Raw genomic sequence first — 26,717 nt, 5'->3', positions numbered from 1 at the left:
ATTTTTAAGAGATTAAAAAATTTTAAAATTTAGTTGAGAGAATAAAATGAATACTTTAAAATGGATAAATCTGATTAGTAAAATATCCAAAACTTTATTGACTGAAACACGTAAAACCATACGTCTACAACAAACAATAGAGTATAGAAATAATAAATACAAACTCCCACTAAACTGATATATCATTGAATAACTTAACACCCATGTGAGTAGTTTGCTCATGAAACTCTTTAGGTGTTAATGCCTTAGTTAGTGGGTCTGCTAACATGGAGTTTGTACCTATGTGCTCTATTGAAAGTTGATCATCCTTAATTCTCTCCTTCATAACTAAAAATTTATTGTCAATATGCTTTGACTTGTACGAGCTTTTGTTGTTATTGGAATACATAACTGCTGATTTATTGTCATAATATAATTTTAGTGGTCATTCAATATCCTTTATAACGTGCAGACCAGTGACAAAATTTTGCAACCATACAACGTGATTTGATGCCTCGTACCATGCAACGAACTATGCTGCCATAGTGGATGACGCAACAAGTGTATGTTTGACACTTTTCCATAAAATCAATCCACCAATCAACAAATATACATATCCATATGTAGATTTCCTACTATCTGCGCATCCCGCAAAGTCAGAGTCGGAATACCCGATAATCTCCAAATCATCCAATCTTCTATACGTGAGCATATAATCCTTTGTTATATTAAGATATCTCATAACCCTTTTGGCTACACGCCAATGGTCCATCCTAGGGTTACTTAAATATCTACCCAATATTCCGACTGTGAACGCAATATCCGGATGCGCTACGCTAAAATGGGACAACATATTAAATATGTAGCCCGTAAACACTCTTAACCATTTAATCAGGCGCGGCCTGATGGGCTCGAACCCAGGAACTTAGAGATAGTATCCACCTCTTATTGCCGCTACGAGATTCATGAAAGGATAAGTTATGGACATGCTAAATTAAAAACGAAATGGCACGGTCCTTGAAGAAAATCCTAAGAACTAGAGGAGAGACATATCAGATGATGAAGTTCAGAATCGGTAATGGAAGAGGAATATTATTCTGCCACGATCCATGGTTAGAGAATAATCCCATAATTCTTCGGGAGGAATTCCAATCTATTAGAGTCAGAATTAGAAGAAAATGTCTATTGTACTCAATTAGAGATATTCAAAAAGGAAAATACAACACTATTCTTAAGAGTATTCCAGAAGGAGTCAGAATTCTGAATCTGATCAATAATATACAATTCAATGGAAACATTTATATAAAGAGTTGGGATACTGTTATGAATGGAAAGTTTGTGGAAAGAAAAGCATGGGAGATTATTAGAACAAAGAAGGTGAGGGTCGATTGGCATAAAGTAATGTGGTCTTCAAAAGTTATACCTCGAAACCAATTCATTCTTTGGCTGACATTCAGGAAAAGATTAGCAACAAGAGACAAAATTAAGAATTATATGAATATTCCAGATGTCAATTTCCCAATATGCGCAGTAAAAGAGGAAAACATTGACCACTTGTTTGGAGAATGCGCATTTGTATCTAAGTTGTGGATCAATTTTGCTCAGAACATGAATATCACTAAATTTCTAGGTACATGGAACGAAATCATAGAGTTTATAAAGAAAAAGGATAAGAGAGATAACTTTTATACGAATGTTTTCAAATGCTTCTTTGGAGCCCTGGTCTACAATACCTAGAGAGAAAGAAATACAAGAATTCGTAGCACGAATAAGAGAACAAAATGAAAAGTTTGGGATGATATTGTTTCTGATGGAAGCGCTCTCATACATACATGGAGGGGAATTCCGATTAATGAAGTCAGTTAGAAGCTCAATCGAAGATGAAATATCCCCTATAAAATCATTACAAGGAAAGGAAGGTTCAAATAGCTCTTGTTTGATGACTTATTTGTAATTCAATTGTTTGTTATTCTGTTTGTTCTGTAATTCAGTTGTTTGAAACTCATTTAGTATTTTCAACAAAGCTAGGGTCTATCTAGCTTTGTTTATTGAAACTCATTTCCCACTTTTGGGGTTTTTAATGAAATGACACTAAGTCGTTTACCCAAAAACAAATATTCGGACGCGTACATACTTGAGCATACATTAAACTCCCTACAGTTGAAGAGTAGGGAATTAACTTAATTTCCTTAATTTTTGAATTGTTCTTAGGGCATTGAGTAAGACTGAATTTATCACCTATAGTGTCAAGGGTGTTGATCAACTTACTTTTAAGCATGCCAAATCTTTCAGGTACTTTATTGATGTAGCTTCTTTGCGATAATCTAAGAACACCATGAGAACGATCTTGTGGATTTGGATCCCTAATAGAAAAGAAGCTTCACCTAGATTTGTCATTTGGAAATTCCTAGATAGGAATTTCTTAGTTAGTGTCATGCAAAAAACCTTATCATTTGTGGCTAACAAAATGTTATCGACATAAAGTACCAAAAAGATGAATTTACTCCCACAAAACTTATGATATACATAATCCTCGACAGTGTTAACCTTAAAACCGAACGAGATAACCACTTCATGTAATTTTTGGTACCATTGACGAGAAGTCTATTTAAGCTCATAAATGAATTTTGTCAATTTGTAAACCATTTCCTTAGATTCATATGACATGAAATTGTGTGGTTGCTTCATATAAACCGTTTCATCAATGTTGTCATTAAGAAACGTTGTTTTGACATCCATTTGATGTAGCTTAAGATCAAAATGTGCTACAAGTGCCATTATTGTTCTAAAATAGTCTTTCAATGAAATATGAGAGAAAGTCTTTTTAAAATCAATACCTTCTTTTGAGTAAATCCTTTTGTCACAAGACGTGCTTTAAATCTCTCCACATTACCCTTCAAATCTCATTTGGTTTTAAAAATCCATTTACAACCAATGAGTTTCTTACCTTTAGGTAATGGGACGAGTTCCCATACTTTATTGTCTTGCATGGACTTATACTCCTCATTCATTGCTTCGATCCACTTTTGAGAATTGGAACAATTTATAGCTTGAGTGAAGGTGAATGGATCATCCTCACTCGTACCATAATTTTCCTCATGCTCCTAAAAAAGTACGATGAAATCATCCGGTATTGCACTTCTTCTCTCTTTAGTGGACCTTCGCAAATGCACTTGTTCTTGAATTTGAAGTTATTGAGTTTCAAATATAAGAAGAATTACCTCGTCCTGAATAAGGGGGAGTTCGACATTATCCATATGAGGATTCAGAATCGCTTCTTGAACAATGACAGGTATGAAACCGGCACATCGTCAAGAGAAGTTAACTCAGTCAAAGACTGAGTCAAAGATTCCTCCTCCTCGAAACCAATGTCCCTTATATTATTTCTCCTCTTAAATTCTACATCCTCAAAATATACCGCATTTCCCGTCTCAAAAAATTTCTTTAGTGTGGGATCGTAAAACTTATATCCCCTTGATCGCTCAAAATAACTAATAAAGTAGTTATTTACTGTCTTGGGGTCCAATTTCTTTTCTAAAGACCTATAAGGCCTTGCCTCAACTGAAAAACCCCAAACATGTAAATGCTTTACACTAGGCTTTCGCCCAGTCCAATGTTCATAAGGTGTTTTACTAGCTGCTTTAGTGGGTACCCTATTAATAATATATGTTGGTGTTTTTAATGATTCTCCCCTGAGTGACTTTAGTAAGGTAGAATGATTGACCATACTCCTTACCATATCCTTAAGAGTCCTATTTCGTCTTTCAGATACACCGTTCATGCTAGGTGACCCAAGCATAGGTACTATGGGACGATACTAGATTCCTCTAGAAATTTAACAAATAGTCATGGACATTGTTCAATTGAACTGTCATATCTACCGTAGTATTCACCACCACGATCAGATCTAACACATTTAATGCTTTGGTTGAGTTGTTTCTCAACTTCAACCTTAAACGACTTAAAAATGTCCACGAACTATGACTTTTCATTATTAAGGTATATGTATCCAAATCTAGAATAGTCATCAAATGAATGATATAAAATAATGTTGTTCATTCTAAGAAGCCGAAGGGAATGGACCGCAAATATCTATATGAATCAATTCTAAAACTTTCGATGACCTATTGACACCTAACCTTTTTGATTTAGTTTGTTTTCCCTTTTCACATTCAATACAGACATCCAAGTCTGTAAAATCAAGGGAATCCAAAATTCCATTATACACAAGTCCTTCAACTCTAATTCTAGAGATGTGACCTAACCTTCTATTCCATAATATTGTCGAATTTTCTTTATTAATTTTTCTTTTAGTGCGGCGTGATTCCATGTGTAGGGTTTCATTATAAGATGAAATAGTTTCAAACAAGTATAAATTATCGTAAATATTTAACAAACCAGTAACAACAATATTTGAATTTAAAGATAAACTGAAATTTGAATTTCTAAATAAACAAAAGTAACCGGATTTGTTCAAAATTGAAACAGAAATCAAATTGCGTCTAAAAGACGATATAACAAATGTATTTTTTAAATCCAAATAAAAACCAGTTTTTTAACAATAATTTAAAATGCCTTATTGCCTCCACGAGCACCATTTTCCTGTCGCCCACATAGATGAATCTTTCAGCGTCACTTGGCAACTGATGACTCAGGCAACCCTGCATAGAAACACTTATATGAGTAGTAGCACCGGAATCTACCCACCAATATTTATAGGTACTGAAGCTAAATTAATCTTCAAACATACTAAATTAAGAAATTACATTTAATATCTTTCTTGGCAACCCAAACACAATACTTGTTAAATTCTTTCTTCACGTGTCCCGCATTACCACAAAAGTAACATTTTCTATCATGTACCTCGGATATGACTTGTTTCTTCTACTCGGGACCCTTAACAACTTCCTTATTCTTTATCTTTAGGTTATTAACCTTATTAACCTTCAGAACAATAATTATATGAACACTTTGGTTCTATCTAGTTTCAACATTTCCTCCTCTTGTCCGCAATAAAAAATAAGCTCGTTAAGAGACAATTTCTCCTTTTGACAATTATAGCTCACTTTAAACTAGTTATAGTGAGCTGGTGGCAAGAGGAGTATCAGATGCACAAGAAGATATTCAGAAAGATCAAGCTTAAGTGCATTTAGCCTTGAAATTATATGGGACATTTCCAAGATGTGTTCTCTTATATTACCATTGCCTTTATACTTTAAGGTAATAAGGCGTGCTAAAATCGCACCCGTTTCTGCCTTATCATTCCTTACAAATCGTTTTTCGATTTTCATAAGGAACACCTTTACATTGGTAATATCCTTAGATACTGCACCCCTGGATGCCTCTAGAATGTCGCGCTTTATGATCATGAGACACATGCGATTTAACCTTTTTAACTTCTCATAGTTAGCCTTGTCATCGGCAAAACTATTTTCTAGAGGAGTCGTGGGGTATCAATCATTAACGCAAGGTCTAGATCAATGCAGCCTAGAACAATATAAATGTTCTCCTTCCAATCCTTAAAGTTCGTCCCATTTAGAATGTGAATGGAGTTCATGTTAGTAGATATCGTAACATTAGCTGAAAATAGAACAAAACATAATTAAATTATGTTCAAAAATTAAAATCATTAAACAAAAATCAAATATTGGTAAAATCTCATCTCAAGACACCGGTGCAACATTAATATCAAGTCTTTGGACAATAATATTAATTGTAGTAATAATCTTGGTGTAGTGATCAAACATTGTCAATAAGTGATGTCAAATAATAGACCTATCTTTGGATCGACATATTATTCACATGCTTTGTCACACATTTACCACCACAAGTGTGTATAAACTTAGTCAAATATTAATCTTTCTTTGGGCCAATTAATATTCATTAGTGTTTATACACACCAACATCTAATACTCTTCTTAGACTTTTTCCACAAGAGAGAAAACTTTAGTGACATCATGCTTCAATGGGTCTCTTTTGAATATTAGACAACTTAAAAACAAGTATAGATGTACCAAATATTCATTGTTTATTGATTTTCCGTATTAAAATGAATTTTATATTCAATTAAAAAAATTGACTTTAAAATACTTTTTTTTTCTTTTTTTATTACATTGGAGGGCCAAGACCCCTCAATTGTACGAGATCTAAATATAGAAGATTGGATTATAAGAAATCCCTAAATTTAGGATGATTGCAATCATCATTATTAGAAAGATCTTAGATGGTCTCGTAACTTCTATATTTGGTAGGCTTTTTTCTTATATGGAATTTCTAGTATCCAATCTTCTATATTTGATAGCCTTTTTTTGAACTTTAATTCACAATAAAAACCTAATATCACTTTTTTATGCTTATGAAAACAGTATATATGCATAATATCATCAACCAATAATATAAACCATCAACCACATACATTTAATCAAAACCAACAAAATTATGATTTTTGAACAAACGAATTGAATTATCAATTCTTTGAGAATCAATGAACAGTAGGCTATGATACCAATTGTTAAATTTTATAAACTAAATCTAATAATAGTTTATATCAACTTTAAATATCCATCAAATGATAAACAAGAGACTTGAGATGATAGATTAATTCAATTACTAGAAGCGGAACATACATTTAGTTTTCATTGTTCTTGATTGTCCTTGGGATGAATTTCGGTTGATGAATCTTCTAATTTAGCACAACCTTTAACTTCACTTTGAAATTTCTCACTCTATGAATCCTCTCTATCGACGAGGACACGAGAGAGATTTCTTACCTACCGAATGCCGTAACTCTACTAACTAGCATTTAGCCTGTGCATTTGCACGAGTAATAATATAAAAAACCGTGAAAAAAATTACGGATAACATTTTTAATTTTATTTTTAACCGTTTTAAATTTATGGATGGGTCAACCCACAATTCGACCCAAGTATCCATTTACTCAACATCATTATATATTAGTTAGTTAAAAAGTTGAACTTATATTAATATTAAAACGTCCCGCGTTTATCAAATTTGGTGTTGAAATTAAAATATAAAGTCTTTGTAGTCTAGTTGGTTAAAGAGTTGTACTTGTTTTATTAGGTTGCAAGTTCGCAACATACCTCTAGCAATTTTAATTTTTTTTTAACCGTTTTAAATTTAAAAACGGGTCAACCCACAATCCGACCCAAGTATCCAAATTAACCACAGCTCTCGACCCGGCAATCCGGACACTTTAAAAATTAAACATCATTATATATATATAGATACCAATCCACATGTATTAAGTCCAATGAGCCCGATCCAGTGTAGCGCTGTGTAAATTGGGACCATAATCATTTTTTTTAAGATTTCGGTTATTTATAAATCAGTCAATCATATATATATATATTTAAATAACTCTTTGGTCTCTATGCATTTATTCTATAACCTACGTATCCCAAAAACTTCCTTAATACCATATTTGATCACTTTAATTTAAATTTATTACATAATAGCCCCACTATAAATATTGTATTAAAGATCCAATAATTATTGAATTAATTTAAATTAATTATAAATTAATTCAACATGTGAATCAAAATTATATACAAAATAATATATATTTTCGAAATATAAATTTAATTTAACAATCATAATGATTATGATTAAAGTGTTTATATTACAATAAAGATTCCGTTGGTGTGAACTTGAAAGAGTTATTTGAAAATTGATAAAGATGGAGAATGATAGTTTATTTCGAATTATAAAATTAGTTTTTGGGGAATTTACTTAGCACAGGACAATTTAACCCAGACAGAAAACCTGAAATATCTGTTTGTAAATTCATATTAGGGCTTATTTTAAACAAAAAAAAATAAAGTTCAGAGCTAGAGTTAAAAACAATAAAAATGAAAAACACGAAAAACAATATTTACATATATATTTTCTGCAATCTGACTTTCCGATTAAGATTTATGACGATATTGAGCTCACACCGATCAAGATCCAAATGAAAATTGTAAATCTGGTCGAGATCTATAAAGTTAAGGATTGAATTCGGTATTTATTTAGAAAGATTGTAAACGACTTTCAACAATCATTTGATATCCCGTTGCGATAATTTTTATGATATTAATTTCTTATTGTCGGATTATTGACGGATATAACATTATAATACATAAGTAAATTATAATAATTTAAAATATTAATTTTATAATTTGATGTTATACATAAATATGTTCAAATTAGATGCGTTCTTACTTTTATTTTAAAATATTTAAGCGACTTTTGTGTTTAATCGCGACAACTTTAATATCAATATTTCCGTAATATTGTATTCAAAATGAATATAATCTTGATATATTTAATCATATTGTACTAGTTATATTTAAAATTATAAACATATTATATAAAATTTGGATATTTTAAGTTTAATATATCTATTAACTTAATCCATTTTCTATCATTCATTTTCTCTTTGATTTAGATAAATGATTAGAAGAGATTATTGGTAATACACCTTATGTTTTCAAAAGCATGATAATTGTTTGTTACATTTCATGGTTTATTTGAATATCTCTCCATGGCATATGTTTTGTTTGTTACTCTTCATGACTTATTTGAATATCTCCATGCTAAGAAAGGTGTCTATACTTTTATCTCTTATTTTGGAAAAATAATAATTGATATTTTGGACTATGTGAATACTTATTCTTCTATTTTTGTTTTTCTTTAACTTTTTCAAAAAAGGAATCCTTGCATTAATTAAGAATTTTTAATGAACAAAATAAATTCTAAATTTAATTATTTTATTACAAAAGTATCAAATGGACCACAATCCTACCTTATTGTGGCTAACATCTTTTTGGAGATCAATCTCTATTATTTGTTTGTATTATTTTCCCCACTCTACTCTAAATACTATATTTTTTCCTATACTTCGACATTTCGCATTCTTAACGAAGTGTCTAGAATTTTGTTCATATCATATATAATATATCATTCCTCCTAGAGTGCATGTGTAGATCTTTGCGTAAAGGTTCATCGAGTTTGTCTATAATGACATAGTCATGTAGCTCATGACAATCTCTTGATAAATGTATTGTTGCTCATACACTTAATGAGATTCCGACTAGATAACACTGGGCTGGATATTTACGGGGTCTATGTAACTTTTATTTCTTTTAAAATTTTAATACATTTTAAAATGATATAAAGATGTATAATAAATTAATATAAAAAATAATAAAATTAATTTAGTTTAATTGGTTAATTAATCTCTTAATTGACATAGCATATATATCTCTATTGTTTAAACTTAGAGTCCCTATACCAATTGCACATGTTACATTACCATTGGGCTGATCATCGATCTAATGTCTCCTTTGCCCAAAGCGGAGATCAAATTTATCTGGACTAAATTTTTTTCATATAATTTACCACTACAATGATATAATATATAAGGAGCAAGCAAAATATACCAATATCACTTTATATATAATAATAATAATAATAATAATAATAATAATAATAATAATAATTTGAACTACAACCCAATTAGCCCATAAAGTAAATTTGCCTTTGCCTCCATTCACCCGACTAAATATGCAATGAATGTTGTGAATGACCATGAATCTTCGTTCGAGATACTTTCATTATAATAGATAATAACAATGACTCTGCATTTCCCAAATTTTGTAAGTTGATAAATGACAACAAATTGTTATTTCTTGATAAAATCAAGAAAGTTAAAAAGGGGAAATTTGAGCAGATGACCCTACTAATAGGGTGAATTACCATTTGAGTGAGTGGATAATTTAAATAGCGTTGGTGACTCTATTTTTTAATGACAATTGTACCCTTGCGTAACGTAACTCCAGTTGCGTGACGCAATCAGATTTATTATTATTTTTTTTTCAATTTTTTTTTTCGTCTCGCGGTTGCGTGACGTAACTGGAGTTGCGTGACGCGATTGCGTAACGAAACTGGGGTTGCGTGACGCGATTGCGTAACGCAACTGAGGTTGCGTGATGCAACTGGGGCATTTTCGTCCAAAAAATTTCATAATTAAAATTTTTTGAAAAATAAAAAATTAAAAAATTACGTCACGCAACCTGAGGATGCGTGACGCAATAGGGACATTTTCGTCAGAAAAAAAAGGGGTCACCAGCGCTATTTAAATTAGTGACCCTCACTTTTCGAATTTAGGCCTCTTTTTAAGGTCATTTCCTCAAATTTCCCGTTAAAAAATGATTCATGAATAAAATCTAATTTCATTCTCCACCCTTTCTAATTCTAAGACCATCTTCGTAAGTTTATAAGTGTTACTTGTAAATAATTATAATAATTTACAAGACGACATATTTGAAAAAAAATTAATAAAATAAGTAACAATGAAGCTCAAATTATTGACCAAAAAAAAAGTTCCAAATTGAAGAGCAACGTGTATCTCAAAATAGAACGTGTGACACGTCATTGATAAGGGCGTATGAAATACTTTACTTGATCAAATCCATAAAAAAAAAAAAAAAAAAATCGGTTCTTGCCGCTTCCTTCCTTCCTTCCGATTCCGGCTGTTTTTCGCGATCCAAAAACGGATAATCATCCCCATTTCTGATTTACAAAGTACCAACCGAGCTGTAATCCACCGGTTCGTAAATCATCTTTCTTCTTTATCAATCCCCACGTTCCAGAAAAATCAAAAACTATAATCGGTACGATTATCTCTCGAATCGTCGCCGTAGTTCCCAACACCGGAGATGGCGGGGGTGTTTCTGACATCCTTGGAGATGACTACTTTCGCCCTCAAGGAAGCCTCTAATTGGTGGGACCGTGTAAACGAATCCTATCTCTGGCAAGATCGTATTTTCCATATCTTAGCGGGTCTTTACGGCGTTGTTGCCGTTGTTGCTTTGGTGGGTACTCCGATTTTTACATTAAGGATCTTGTTATATGTTTCTTTTTCGTAATATAATTTGGTGATTAGGGTTTTGAATTATATGTTGAATTAAGGAATATGAATGATTTGGTTCTTTGTCTCCTTTTTGTTTGGAATCAATCAATTTTAACTGGTTTTCAGGAACTTTTATGATTTTTATTGAATAAGAAGGCTTCTATTTCATACAAGCCAAATGGGTTGTAACCCTTCTGATAAAAGCTTAACATTTTTTTACTTTTTATTTCTTGTCTCAACAGGGAATGTTTTATACCGATTTGTATTTCTTGGTTATCTCAACATTGGAGTATTTCCCTTCAATCTTGGAATTTAACTAATCACATGAATTATGAATAATTTTTGTATATGGTCATCCTTGTGACAAGGAAATTGATATAGATATGGTGTTCTATGGCATGGATTTTATATTTTGTGGTCAAGTTAAATGAATTGAAATTTTTTCAGCACTAATCCAAATATAAGTAGTCAGTTGTCTGAGTATCCCAGTTTTCTTTTAGGTACAACTGGTCCGCATACAGTTGAGGGTACCAGAGTACGGTTGGACAACTCAGAAGGTCTTTCATTTTCTCAATTTCTTGGTGAATGGGGGTGTGTACCTTTACTGGTTTTCAACTTACTTCAGAAAATTTATTGTCATCATCACTTCCTGTTTTATTTTTCTTTCTTTTATCTTTGTAAAGGATTACTGCATGTATTGATTTTATTGAGTTGCTCTGTTATTTGGCAGTTCGATCTCTTGTTTTTGTATTCCGCCGCAATGTCCAAAGGCTGGCTCCTGTGGTATTGAATTCTAAATCTTTGATTGATATGCTTAGTCTTCAACTGTCTTCCTCTCAAAGTTTCAATGGAAGATACATTAAAGAAATCATTTTGTGTTTTTCTATTCAAGTCTGACTTTCTGTTTGTCTTCTGTTGGTTAGATTCTCCAGCATATGCTGCTTGATGTGCCAAGCCTTGCCTTCTTTACTACATATGCATTGCTCGTGTTATTCTGGGCAGAGATATACTATCAGGTTCCTGTCGAAAATCGCTTTCTTTTGTTTGTCTTTAACTGCTATTACCAATGAGACTCACTTTTTAATATCAATTTTGCAGGCACGTGTTGTGTCTACTGATGGATTGAGGCCAAGCTTCTTTACGATTAATGCTGTTGTTTATGTTGTTCAGGTGAAATTTTCTTGATATAGTTCCTTACTATGATCCAATTATAGGTTATCTTAAGTCAAATGAATGCCAGCTAATGAGTGGAGAAATTTTGCTACCATCTTTTGGTGTGTTGTTTTCTTTCCACTGTGAATGCTGTGTAATGTAATACTTGCAGAAATAGTAATGTAGTAGGTTCTTTAACAATGTGGCGTTTGAAGAACCTTGTCCCCTCTTAACATCGCAAACCAATAGTTAATTGCTTGAATGTGTTTTTGGGCATGCCTTATGTAGAGAATCAATCTAGGAAATATACTTGTAGTAGGTTGAAGTGAATGGAGGTTTCTTCATATAATTGGATTGATTGCACTATTACAAAAGTTGCTACATTTTTTAGTCAATAGAGAAAGAAAGTAACTAAATGAGCTTTTGTTGCGAAACAGACAACTCCAACCATTTGGAGTGTAAATGTTGTTGGAAATGATAAAAGTGTGCTTTGGAATAGGCCAAGTTTTGGATACTTACAAATTTCTATAATTGATTGTGTAGACGTTTTCTTTCCTTCCTTATCTATGCTAATTATATGTAATTGATAAGGAGATAACCTAAGTTAGAGATTCTAAATGCCTAAAATTAGATATCATACTTTGTATAGATATGCATCTAATGTTGAAAGGAAAATGTAATAAAAATGATATATTATCTCACAAATCTTCATGATATTAGAGCAACATTCTTGAGGAGCATCTCTGAGTTCCCATCTGCCAGTCCACTGGAAGACAATCAAACTTCTATTTTCCTGTTTTGTTTTGTGCTCCTAACCTCTCCTTTGCTCTTCCCTAGCAAGGGGTCGGGCTGCCTTCTATTCCCAAAGGTGCTGCCATGATTCTTTGTTTTCCGTGAGTCAGGTAGTCAGTCAGTTGCCTTCTGTTCCCAAAGTTGTCTCCCCCTCATAAAGGTTCACTAAAAGCCTCTCTTGACTGCACCCTCCAGTTCGTGGACCTTCTTGCTGATCAACTCCCTCGTCAACACACAACATACAACTCCTTTTGTCTCCCTCAATAACTCCAATCGTACTTATTAGTGACTTCTCTCTTTGTCATCAATAGACAGCCACTCCATCACACTCACCAACAGTTCCCTTGTTTGTTGGCCTTTTTCTAGTCCAAACCTGTCGTAACATTTCTAAGGTTGTTTCTCCAGTCAACATTTTTATAGTCTCCTTTCCTTCCTACACATTACCACCGATTCCTTACCGACCATCCCCTATTTCCATCTCCGTATTCACCAAAGGTTACTGTCTGTTGTTGGGAACATCTTCCTCGCTCTCTTTGTTGGGCCGTTAGAATTCTGAAAGAAAACAAACCAAGCCCAATTTGACCATCTCACTTTGGGCGCCTAACTTCGGCTAAATTTAGCAGGTCAGTGAAGCTTTGGGACAAATTAAAAATTTACGGCATATTTTGCACTTTGGCCAAATTATCAGTGGGATCTGCCTCAACCGTTATAATCTGGTTAACAACATCCTAATAAATGAATGAGTAGAGGGGGTGTATTTATCATCAAACAACCAATCCCATATGTACAACATTTCCTTGTTCCTCATGGGTTGTGGACTAAGTGTGCTTCAGAGTACATGAAAAGTGATAGATCACAACAAACAACATCCTAATGTTTTTTCTTTCCATCATGGTTACAATTCTCATGGATCTTTGATGATCATATTTGCATTTGTGATCACATATTATAGTTTCTAAAGAAGAAGAATTAGGCCAAGAATTATGGTATACTATGAGAAAATAAAACTCTATCTAAGAGAAGCAAATGAAAGGCTTTCATAAAAATTCATTTGGAACTGAGAATGAAGTTTTAATCAGCCAAATCATGATTTAAGATAATGAATTAGTAACTGCATACAATTTCCAAAAATGTCCCAATTGTTTCGTACTTTCTATTTTTGGAATATTTATGTCGTCCCCCCATGAATAGAATCATACATTATTCCCTAGTATTTCAATGAAAATTCTTTCTTATTCTGAAGCAAGTCCCCAAGAGGGCTTAGTTGATCCATGCTTTATCTTTCATCTATAGTTTTGTTTTTGAAAAATGTATCGATTAATTCGGATTATTGCTTTTCTGTAACCATGTGTTAAGAATATGTTTATGCTCCTCTTCCAGATTTCTTTGTGGCTTATCATCTGGTGGAAGCCTATTGGACCTTTGATCATTATGTCAAAATTGTTCTTTGCAGGTTCTTTAGCATTATACGTGTTCCTGATATCACTTCTGATTTGTTGATTCATCACTTAGAACAAGTGTTCGTTCCTAAACACGTGGTTTTTGCAGGTGTTTCCTTGGTTGCTGCTTTGGGATTTGTTCTGTATGGTGGAAGGTAATGTTCACCATATTAATTTATCTTGATTTCCAAAATCAAGGCAATGGAAAGAACTATGCTTATGAAGCATTGTAGAAATGCACTGCTTTTAGGGTTCATCATGGTTTGAGTTAATATTATGTGGATATCTTTAGAAGCCATTTTCTCTAGATAATGTGATCATGCCCAGCTCTAAAGGCATGTGCTGAATCCTTCATCTATTTATGGTTTTTTTCTTATGAGGACAGAGGGCAATGTATTAAGTAGTTCTTCCCACTCTGATCACGGTTCAATGAGAACTCATTAGTGATTCCTATTGACAATTTGCAATGCATGCTTTATGGGTTGTTTTATTATAAATTTTGTCATGTTCATCATGATCCCAGACAATCTACGTTTATTATGTTCGGCAACAACATCTGGGTCATGATCCAAAAAATAATTATGATGAAAAAATCTCTAAACTAAATGAAACACAAAATTACACCATAACTTGTATGCCAAATGAAATAAAATCACTCAATTTTAGCTTTGGCAATTTTCTTTCAATTTTAACTAGCGATTTCCAATGTGATCGTGATTGTTGCAAATACAGTGTCCAAATAGGCTAATAATATTCTTATAATGTACAATCTAATTTTTCTTGTATTTCCTCAGTTTGTTCTCGGGTTAGGGGGAGATGCAATTTTATGTTTTTTAGGTGGTCCATAACTCTTTGGTACTAGTATGTTGAATAACTTTTTATCAATGCCTTTGATAATTCTTGTTGCATAGAGTCAACATTGTGAAACTTCTGAATGGATAACTCCTATAAATCCACTTGACATTTCTTGCTGTATGTAACATAACATTATGAAATGAGTGACTACCCTAGAAGTGCGCTACCAAACTAATTACTTTTTATTAGATATTCTTATATATGCTTATTTTGGAATACACTAAAGCTGATTGAACCTTGAATTACACTGCAATCCTCTCTACTAACTAACAGGAATGAATTCACATCCACTGAGCAGACCATACAATTGGTTTTCTCCAACTCTAGGCTTAGTAGTCTTTCATAAACAATGTTGTCTGTTTTCGCCAGAGAAGTGAAAATAAGCTTTGAAAAACTTTAAGTAACCTTATGGCCCTTATCAAGAGAACAGTGAGAACGACACCAATGACGTACTTGGAGAAATAATGTACTTGGTTTTGTTTAGTGGACAGATTTCCAGCAAATATTCATGATGGATTGATGACAAAGAACCTAATGAAAGCAAAAATTGATTGTTAAGTCTGAAATTTGCACATCTTTAATTAAATTATGTGAAGTCAATGTTCCATAATTCAGTATGGTAGGAGTTATTTTTTAGAAGAATAAAGTAAGTAAAAAATAGTTTAGGGGTGGACCGGGTGGTTTATTTTTTAAAGTTAGTTGGTTGGCTCATCACTTTTGCTTTTATCTTCTTTCAGGCTATTTCTTATGTTGCGACGTTTCCCTGTAGAATCAAAAGGCCGACGTAAGAAATTGCAAGAGGTATGTGTTCTTTTAACTTATTTACGTTTTTTTGTGTGGCCTTTGTATGCTAATCATATATGACTTCTGATTCACAGGTTGGATATGTGACAACTATCTGTTTCTCATGCTTCCTTGTCAGGTGTATTATGGTGAGTAGATTTATGAACTATAAAGTTTGATTGTACATAGCATTCTAACCTAGACACTTTTCCCTGGGCAACAGGAAAACATGCTTGTTTTACCTTTTTGATGTGGGTTATTTGTGATTATTCATATAATCCACTCGCCGATCACATGACTCAAATCATCGACCAAAATCTCCTTTATTTAAAAAAAATAAAAAAATTTCATTATATATTTGTACCCCTAATGTCTTTTTACCCAAAGATTCGATTACCTACATCAAACAAGATTAATTGGAAATATCCACTTGGTTATTCAAATAACCCTAGATCAAACAAGGCCTAATTGACTCAAGATGGAGGTTGCTTAGTGTTGTACAAATGATGGTTACCTTTCAAGTGCATGGTGACTAGTTATTTGGCTGTCTTGCAGATATGCTTTAATGCATTTGATAAAGCTTCAGACCTGGAAGTGTTGGATCATCCCTTGCTAAACTTGATATACTACGGGGTAAGTAGTGTTTTCACAATAGCTGATACTAGGCATGCCATGAAAAGAAAAAGACAAAAACATTTCAATGAACCCTTCTCAAATATATCACTACCAATAAATTAGGTTTTGAGGAGTGTTTGGTTGCTCTTTGGTTCAGTCTTGATGGCTTCGTTTTTATGTCTAGTCTCTATTGTAGTTCTCCTGAAACTCTATTAATATAAACTTTACCTTCCAAAAAATATTAGTATAGTTATGGTTCTCTAGTTAATATACTCCACCCGACTAAGATTTCTTGTTAGATTGTCTTTGGCCTTTGTTAATATGCCTGATTCATTGAGCTGTCATGATCTTTGTAACAATCTGAACTTTGTTTGTCTGGTATAAGATATGTTTTTGGATCATGATTTTGGTTATAGTGTGATTTTTGACTTTGGTATAAAGATTATTTTATAGATCATAATCCATATTATTATGTGATTTTTGGCTTGATTAGGACAAAAATGGATACCGAAACAGCTTTTGAAGGTGTAATTGTGAACTCTTGCTACAAAATGTGAATGTTTTTGTTATTAGTTACATGATTACAGATGAGCACGACAGATAATATACGAGAACTAATCAAGCGGTATTTTTTGGTATGTGACAGTTGGTAGAGATACTTCCTTCTACTCTTGTACTATTCATCCTGAGGAAGCTCCCACCAAAACGCGGTATTACCCAGTATCACCCCATTCGTTAAGAGACAGAAAACAAGAGTAGAGAAAGGAAGGAAGAGGAGGGTCCAAGAACAAGTTAAGATCTTCTTTTTGATTGACAATTTGTGGGGGTGGGATGAAAGATTCATGATGTTGGGGGCATCTTTGAGTGAGTGAGTGAGTTCTTCTCCTTGTAGATGGAGATCCAACCAAGTTAAGAGAAGTTTATAAATACCTATATGGTGTCACTTCTGTAATCTATTTGTTTTTTTAGTCTTTGTTTTCTCTCTATTATTTCGTTTGTAAAAATCATCGCAATAATTAACTTGTTTCTAACAAGTTGGAATTGTTTATGCGATCAAAAAGCGAAAGAGAATTCAAGTTACACACAACTTACCTTGTTGGGCTTCTTCTCTGCTGCTGCATCTTCTTCTTCTTCAAAGTCTTTTGGAGATGAGGAAGGAGAAATGGGTATATGGAATTTACAATTGACCAAAAGGAGAACTGCAAAGTCTTTGCCTCTTTGATCTATTGACTGATTGGTTTGACTTCATGAATGTTAGATATCCTTTACCTGTCATATAACATTATTAATGTTACTTTTAGGAGATCAACTTTAAATAATATGAATTAAAGTTCAATGTGTTTGCCATTAACCATAAATAAATAGAGCAAAATGCAAGGTAAGCCCTGGTTAATAAATAGAAATTAAAAGTAAACTTATCTAACAAGTAAATGTTTTGGGGGTAATTAGTATTTTTTTCACTTTAATTTTACATTAATTGTATAGATTGTTCTATTAAGTCAAGAGTGTATGATTTTGTTCCTTAATAATTATTTTACTAACTTTAAAAATTAACATGGTTAGTTAATATGCATTTTTATTTTAATATTCTTTATTATTTTAAAATTATTATTTTTGTTTTTTTTTTATAATTTAGCTTTTTTATATACTATAATTTTTATTCTTGTTTTTTTTTAATAAAATATAATTTAAAATAATATAATTGCAGTTTTTAAATAATAATGTTAATTATTAAATTAAAAATATATGTCAATTATTTAAAACCGATCAAAATATCATGAATTAACTATTCTAGACTAATATTTTAAAACTATTAATTAATTATATATATATATATATATATATATATATATATATATATGTATATATATATATATAAAATAAAACAAAATTAATAGTATTATATTATCATATATTTATTGTTTTAATTTATAATTATATATGCAAAATACATTTTACATTTTACATTTTTTTTGCATTTCATCTGTTTTAAATGTTTTATATACTATAAAAAATTGAGAATAGTTTAATTACAATAAAATTAAACATTACAAATTTAAAAGTATTTATTATTATGCTGTTATATTAATGGATTCATGTTTCTGATCACATAATGTGTATCACAAATTTGTTTGATTAAGGTTGTAAGTTGAAATGGAACATAATTATATGTGATAATTTTTTAAAATTAATATACTATGAATATTATTATAAGACATTCTAATGATGCAATAATTATGATATTATTATTTTTGTTGGTTAAAATGAGTTACACATAGTATATAGAAAATAGTTTCATATTTATGACATAGTTTCTTCTTTTTTTTAACAGTAACAATACATAGTTTCTTTTTTGTTTTAAAGCAACAAAGTTGACATATTTTTAACATCTACCTCATACATAACACTTTAATCGGATAATGATATACAGTCGAAAATTGAGTGTCCAACGAATCAAAGATGATGATATAAATAAAGATATCATCGGATTCGGGATTGGATAGTAAATTGAAATTCGGATTCGAAAATATATACTTTATTAGTATGTTATTATCAATACCCAACGAGTAGAGTACCCGTTATAGTCCACATGCATCAATCAAGAAAAAAAAAGTATATAAAACCGTGGTTAGAAAATGATGTAAATCACAAGGTGACTCTTTTCACTCTAAGCGAGCCATTGACACTTAGCAGATGCATTATTTACCATTTTACTTTTGCCGGGAGCCTTTACACCACCTCATTCTTTTAACCATGCCAATAACTTCACTTCTCCTCTTTCGACAACTCGATTTGAGCGTTTTTCAAATAATCTCCTTAAAAAATTCAAATGTACTTAAGAAGATACAAAGCTCTCAAGTAACCATTTCTCTTGTGATAACATTCCCGCATCCCTTAATGCATTCAAAACAGACTTATGAAGCCTCAAATCCAATTTAGTCCCATCCGCCTTCATATCTTGCAAAAGCTTAACCAATTCATCAACCCGACTCATCTTCGAGTAAACACCAACCATTATCCCCGCCATTGCTCTATCTATCGCTCCTCCATTCACTCTAAACTCGTTATAGTATTGTATGCATTTCTCAAACTCTCTACCCTTGTTATACGCCCCTATCATACTCGTGTAGCTTATTTTATCGGGACTTATCTTCTTTCGTTTCATCTCCTTCCATATCTTCTCAACCCGACTCAAATTCATCGCTCGCCCTTGCATGTCGAGAAGAGAATTGTACACCCATATATTCGGTTCACATCTTTTCTCTTTCATTTTCGCCACTAATTTCATTGCTTCCCTTAATCTGTTCGATTTTCCACATATTGCTATCATGTTTGAGTACGCAACAACACATTTGTCAAAACCTTGTTCCTCCATTTCGTGGAAGATTTGTTCGGATTTAAGGTAGAGACCGAGTCGATAGTAGATGTTTATGATCGACGCGTACGTGACTTGCCCCGGTTTGTTACCTTGTTGGATTAGATCATCATATACTTTAACTGCAGCTTTGAGTCCTTTCTTCTTAGAGAAACCATTAACTATGGTGCAGAGGATACAATCAGAAGGTTTGATATTCATGTTCTTCATTATGGATACAACTTCTATTGTTTTCTCTAACCAATCTTCTTCAATATAAGCTAAGATCAGTTTCAAAAACATTGCTGGATCTCTCAACATCTTTTTCGCCTCTGCCTCGTGGAGAAGTGTCTCTGCAACTTTCAATTCTCGGATTCTCGCAAAGGAAGAGATCAATGTCGAGTAAAATGAATGATCTTCCTTAATACCCTTATTCACCATTTCTCTAAAGATCTCAAGAGCTTCATAAGGTCTTCTTAACTCATCAAATGACTTGAACAAAACCTGATGAATCTCCTTATCATAGACAGTCGAACTGAATCCCCTCTTCTCTAAATCACGAAAAATTTCAGGGACTTTATCAGCATTACCAACTTTCAAATTCGCTTCCATAAACCAGTAATAACATCCAGGATTTAACGAAATTTCAGCAAATTTCATCCGTTCATGAAGTGCTATAGTACTACTATACATATGAAGCTTGTTGTATCCTTTCATAGCGGAATCAAATACCAAAGTAGCAATTTCTCTATTAGTTTCAACAACATTCAGAATGTTATTTGCAATCTTAAATTTCCTAGCTTTAATACTAAAACCAACCAATTTACAACATGTAACACTATCAGGAACTACCTTAAAATTCTTCAAATCATCGCAGATTGAACTGATAACACCCCAATTCCTGGATTTACACGAGTACCCAATGAGAGTATTGATCATTGATTTCTCAGGTTTGAAATCTGGGTTTTGTTTAGCCTTCTGGTAATTCTTGTAAGCTAGATCTTCGTTAGAGATGTTTGATTCAGGCATGGAAAGAAGAGAGAAATCTTGGAATTGTAAGGATAAGGTTGATGATGATGGTTTGATTAGTGGATGATGATCTGTGGGTGTTTGTTCTTCTTCTTCTAGGATTGGTGATGAACAACTTGAAGAATTGGAAATGAGGATTGATTTCTTCTTCCATCGATGAGATAGATTTTGTGTGGATTTAGTGCAGCTGACGGCGGTGAATAACCAGGCCGCCGGCGAACTTACGGCCATTTTTTCAGTGTGGAAAAAGGAAAGAGATGATGATACTAGTTGGCGGGAGTATGTACGTATAACTTCATCCTTACTAGATTTTTTGTGATTACGTGGATTTGTTTAAGCCACTTAATGATGGACACGTCAATGTTGTATGAATCATATCCATGTTGTTCTTTCTTTAACTAGCACCACATGTTTTTTTTTTTTTTTTTTTTTTTCTAAAATCTTATAAAAGAGAAAATTTTGATAAATTATTGTTATAACATATTCTTTTACATAGAAAAGTAGTCAAAATTTTATTTCAATTTAAGATTTTTCAAGTTTGAATAAAACATTATTCTTTTGAGAACCACTTAACCTTGTGTCTTATTGACTTAACTTTTAATAATATCTTATAACAAACAATAATAAAATTAAAAAATCACCTAAAAATAATAATAAAAGACACTTAGATGAGAAAATGAGATGAAATGACCTTGATAATTGTCTTAATTGTGCCAATGATCGGCCTCTAATAAAAATTACATGCCGATGACCACTTCATATTTTTCGGACAAAAATACTTTCGTCGTGTAACGCGACGGAACCCTAATTCGTCGAGTGTGTCGTCGCGAGACGTAACCGTGCCATCGCGAGACGGGGATTCTTGTTCGAAAAATGAAGTGGTCATTTACGTAATTTTTATTAGGTTCTGGTCATCTGCGCAATTAAGACAATTATTAGGATCATTTAATAATCCTTTATGAGCTTCTTATATAAATAAATTTGAATTTATTAAAAAAATGTTAATGAGTCCTCATGTTGAGGAGATATATTATTTTTTAGGTAAATTTTTTTGAAAGAGTATTAATATATATATATATAATATTTTTTAAAAAAGAAATATAAGATAATTAATATTTTAATTAATAAATTAAGTGATATTATTAGTGATAGAATGGATGAAATTATGTTTAATTATAGTTAAAATTTATAAAAAAATAACTAGCATTTTTTTTTTCAGAAAATCATTGATCTGTAAATTTGATTTTTTTAAATCTTTAAATTTAAAAAAAATAACCAACAATCTTTGTTTTTTTTTCATAAATCATTGATTTGTAAAGATTTTTTTTTAAATTTTTAAATTTAAAACAATAACCAACAACTTTTTTTTTCTTCAGAAATCATCTGTAAAGAATTTTTTTTTGAAAATTTTTCTTTGTTCGAGTTGATTTTTCAGATTTATAATCATTTAACTGATTGAAAATTTCGGATATGAATGACATTTGACTTATTATACATGTATTTAATTTTATAGAATAAATAAAATACAAATGCACAGTCCAAATTGAAAACATACAGATAATTTTTTTTTAAATATACTTTTGAAATATTTTATTTAAATAAAATAATGTTATTGAATTATATTTTAATTATGTATATATTAATAATATTTGTATGTTAGAAACTCATGTTCAGTTCCAGAAGTCCAAACAGCTAAATTATTTTAGTTAATATAAGAGTTGGTACTGAAATTTTTATACGGTTAAAAATTTTTATTTTTAATAAGATTGGATAAGGGCTTGTTTGTTTTAGATTATTTAAATAACCTGGAGAGAGAGAAAAATGATTATTGGTAATGATTGGTGATAATTTTGAGAAAAAATGATGATATTTTTTTGGTAAAAAGACTTAAAGAGTATTGATATATATAAATAAAATAAATAATTATAATTTAAAATAAAGGGTATTTTAGTATTTTGGTTAATGACTCGATTGATTTGAAAGATGAGAGGGGGAGTGAAGTGACAATTGATTTGGTTGGATTATTTGGAAAACCCAAATCCGAACGAGGCCTAAGATAAGAAGCAGTTCAGATAAATGAACAGAAAGGCAAGGGTATAATAACAAAGAAGTTGATAGTCCGATCGCCAAGAATGTTTCCGAAAATCAAGATGAAAAATTAAGAGATGAAAGTGCAGATAAGAAGAGGAAAACAAATCTTAACACTCGATACAACTCATGTAATGTACAAGTAAATGCGAAATTGGAACAAAGAAGGAGACAATAATTGATAACTTTACAGGTAGTAACAAAGATCCCCTTGACATACTGAAACATAATTTTTTTTTTCAGTTAAGTTCTGATACAAGTAAAGGGAAGTTTCTAAAGAAAACCCTAAAAATGTGGTAATTATTGCTCACAAAAATTGTAATTGATGTTGAGAAATAATATATTCACAAAAGAAAGAGAAATATTCATTAAAAAAAATGAATAACAACATTTGAAGGCAATGAGAGATCAGTCAACGATGAAATTTCTCATTTGAATCAGACTTTTAATGTCATAGGTTTTGTATGCTTTGTGTCTTTTAATCATTTGGTTTGTTGTGTTTCGTTTAATCAAGGTAGAGTTTATCTAATTTTAATCTTGACTCATTTTGGATTCTCCCCCACTTTTGGATCTTTTTTAAAGGAAATGACATTAAGCCGTTTTTCAAAAAAAAATGAACTTATAACCAAACAAAAATTATGAGTTTTATCTTGAACCACTATAATATAGGGTTGCAAATGAGCCGAGTCGAGCTCGAGCTTACTAGAGCTCGAGCTCGACTCGATTAAGTATTTATTAACTCGACTCGAACTCGAGCTCGAACGAGCTTATAAATTTGAGCTCGAGTTCGACTCGACTATATTACATACAAGCTTGACTCGACTCGAAAGCTTGAACAAAAATTGAATTTTTAAGCTCAAACTCGAGTTCGAAACAAATTTATTTGTAAAATTAAAATATCAATACATATTAAATATTTAAAACATGATATTTCAAAATTAAAATATGAAACAATCATAACTATTCAAAATTCTAAAACATGATAATCCAAAACATTAAATCACCATTACTAATCAAAATTCTAAAACATAAAATTCAAAAATCAAAGTACAAAACTATATAAATTATTTGAACATTCAATATATTAATCTTTTTAACCCGTGTTCTTCAATCATAGCACACGTACAACTACCTGCATTCAATAATATGAAATGTTTAATCTTAAAAATAATTAATATAAAAAATAAATGTTAAAACAAATAACTAAAATGTAACTTACTTTAAGAGGTAGACACGGACAACAAAATTTCTTAATATGTTTTCTCTTTCTGAAAAAATGAAAAATCAATTAAATAGGTGATAAAATTGAGTTTGTAACATAATAATTTAATAATGAAAACTTACTTTAATCTTTTATTTTTTTTTTGATCTTTTTCAATATTATATGTAATAAACTTTTATTATATATAATATATTAACAATTTTTATTCGTAATATTTTATATTTTATATATTATATATTATAATATACTAATTATTATATTTATAATATTTATTTTTATTATATATAATATATTAACATTTTTTTTTATCTCAATATTAGTTTTATCTCAATATTATGTATAATATACTTTTATTATAAATAATATATTAGTCATTTTTATTTCTTTTTATATTAAACTAATTATTATATCATTAATATTACTTTTATTATATATAATATATTAACCCTTTTTTTTATCTCTTTCAATATTATATATAATATACTTTTATTATATATAATTTATTAAACCTTTTTTTTTTATCTCTTTTTCGTCTTTTTATCATCCATCAATATTATTTTATATATTCATCCAACCTATGTAAGCATAAGTTTCTTATAATACATGAAAAAAAGACATATAAACATAAATTTCTTTTAATACATACATGAAAAAAGGATGAACAAGACTTATCTTACCAATAAAATAGTTTTTCATTTCTTTGTTACTAGATTTCCTTAAAGTAAAAAGAAATAGTTAAATAAAAAGAAAAAATAATAGCTATCATAAAAGTGAAAACAAATTTTAATTACCTGTAAGCCTCTTCTGAATGAGATCGATGTAAAGACGAAAAAAAAAGAAAAAAAATAGATGAAGAGTGAAAAAATTGTGAAGACTAAAGAAGAAGAGATTAAGAGCTAAATAAATGGTGTAGAATGAAGGAAGAAAAGATGAAAAGTGAAAGAAATAGTGAAGAGTTAGTGAAAGAAATGGTGAAGATGAAAGAGAAAATAAAGAAAGAATGAAAAAATTGAAGAAGAGACACGTAGATTAGATTAAATGAAGAAGATTGTTAGGAATTAGGTTTTACTTTATGGATTGTGGGCCTATGGGCTTTAAAGAGAAAGAGAGGGAAAAAATATATTATTTGAGTTTTAATATTAAATAAAAAAAAAATATTATATACTATGAGGCTCGAAAAAACTCGACAAACCATCGAACAAGCATTATATGAGCTCGAGCTCGACTCGAATATTAAAAGAGCCGGCTCGAACTTGGCTCGAGCTCGGTCAAATTCAAGCTCAAGTCGAGTTTTGACCGAGCGGCTCGCGAGTGGCTCACGAGTAGCTTGACTCATTTGCAGCCCTACTATAATACAACATTTTATGTTTAAAAATATAATAAATTGTCATGAGGAGTGGGCTTCCCTAACTCGAAGGCTTGCTTGCTGGACTTACCAAGATCGTCCCTAGTTAATATTATTGCAAACTAATTCATTAGAAATGAATTACACGCGAAAATAACATTTAAGGATAATGTTAAATTATAAGTAAGAACAATACATTTTAAATCCTAATTTTACTATTATTAAAATTATATTAATAGATTTTTAGAATGAGTTATACAACGTATACTTATTGGCGAGCATTTGCTTCAAATTAGTAAGTTATTTTTATTTGTGTTGAATGTTTATCTTTTTAAAATGGATAAAGACTTATTAAACATTTCAAAAACATATAAAAAGTTTTAATATCTATAAGAATTATAAATATTTTTGAGATATTTATAGTTATTTAGTGCATATTCCGGTTTTCGAGTTAATCTTAATAAGTCAATTTTTTCTCAAATTTTGTTTAAAATAAAAGAAGGATGAGATTGACAAATGTGACGCGGTTCATGATTGGTGGTCTTCCATCAACATATATTTATATGCCATCAGGGACAAACCCAAGAATTATAGTAAGGGTGGACTTAATTTTTTTTTAATTGTTTCGTAAAACTAGAATAAAAAAATAATATGTACAATAATGTGATTTTAAAATTATCACATTAGTTAATAGAAAAAAAATATTATTGTTAATATATTTCTGATGATATTAATTAGTTTAATAAATTATTATAAACTATTATTTTACATAAAATAAATAAACATAATTTGAGAGATAAAAAATATCTACAAATTATAAAATACTCAGATAATTATATCAAATAAATTCTAAAAATAATTATCATCCAAATAATCATAATCAAACAAACTCTTAGAAAAATAATTATAATGAATACATCTAGAACTGGTTTGATATTAAGTATTTTATAATTTTATCTAAAACTTAATATTTTCTTACATTTTACTTTATTTATCTCATCGTATTCATGAAATAATAAAATATTATTTATATACTATACTCTCTAATTTTTCTCTCTTTTATATTTAAAGGGTAAAATAATTTATTAATTTTATAAATTAATTAAGGTAAAAGTTAAATAAATTATATATATATATAAAGACGTTGAGAC

The 26,717-nt window shown here is 30.7% G+C and overlaps 3 protein-coding genes across 3 annotated transcripts; 1 reads left to right on the top strand and 2 right to left on the bottom strand.

Annotated features, from left to right (window-relative positions):
* Positions 1 to 5,051: 5,051 nt before the first annotated feature.
* On the bottom strand, positions 5,052 to 5,357 carry LOC124913136. The gene has a single exon (XM_047453750.1). It carries the CDS (start codon positions 5,355 to 5,357, stop codon positions 5,052 to 5,054), a length of 306 nt encoding a protein of 101 aa, XP_047309706.1.
* A 5,100-nt stretch (positions 5,358 to 10,457) lies between these two features.
* On the top strand, positions 10,458 to 17,561 carry LOC124911353 (tobamovirus multiplication protein 3-like). The gene is made up of 11 exons (XM_047451821.1): positions 10,458 to 10,853; positions 11,392 to 11,482; positions 11,622 to 11,674; positions 11,815 to 11,907; positions 11,990 to 12,061; positions 14,216 to 14,288; positions 14,384 to 14,429; positions 15,867 to 15,930; positions 16,008 to 16,061; positions 16,468 to 16,545; positions 17,174 to 17,561. Exons 1-11 carry the CDS (start codon positions 10,698 to 10,700, stop codon positions 17,264 to 17,266), a joined length of 873 nt encoding a protein of 290 aa, XP_047307777.1. The 5' UTR covers positions 10,458 to 10,697; the 3' UTR covers positions 17,267 to 17,561.
* Positions 17,562 to 19,123: 1,562 nt separating this feature from the next.
* On the bottom strand, positions 19,124 to 21,172 carry LOC124911616 (pentatricopeptide repeat-containing protein At5g13770, chloroplastic). The gene has a single exon (XM_047452120.1). The coding sequence runs from the start codon at positions 21,140 to 21,142 to the stop codon at positions 19,364 to 19,366; it is 1,779 nt and encodes a 592-aa protein (XP_047308076.1). The 5' UTR covers positions 21,143 to 21,172; the 3' UTR covers positions 19,124 to 19,363.
* Between the last annotated feature and the right edge of the window lie 5,545 nt (positions 21,173 to 26,717).

The sequence above is a fragment of the Impatiens glandulifera genome, chromosome 8 (assembly GCF_907164915.1).
Source record: "Impatiens glandulifera chromosome 8, dImpGla2.1, whole genome shotgun sequence".
Taxonomy (NCBI): domain Eukaryota; kingdom Viridiplantae; phylum Streptophyta; class Magnoliopsida; order Ericales; family Balsaminaceae; genus Impatiens; species Impatiens glandulifera.
The sequence above is the reverse complement of the archived record's forward strand: the minus strand, read 5'-3'. Positions and strand labels throughout refer to the sequence as shown.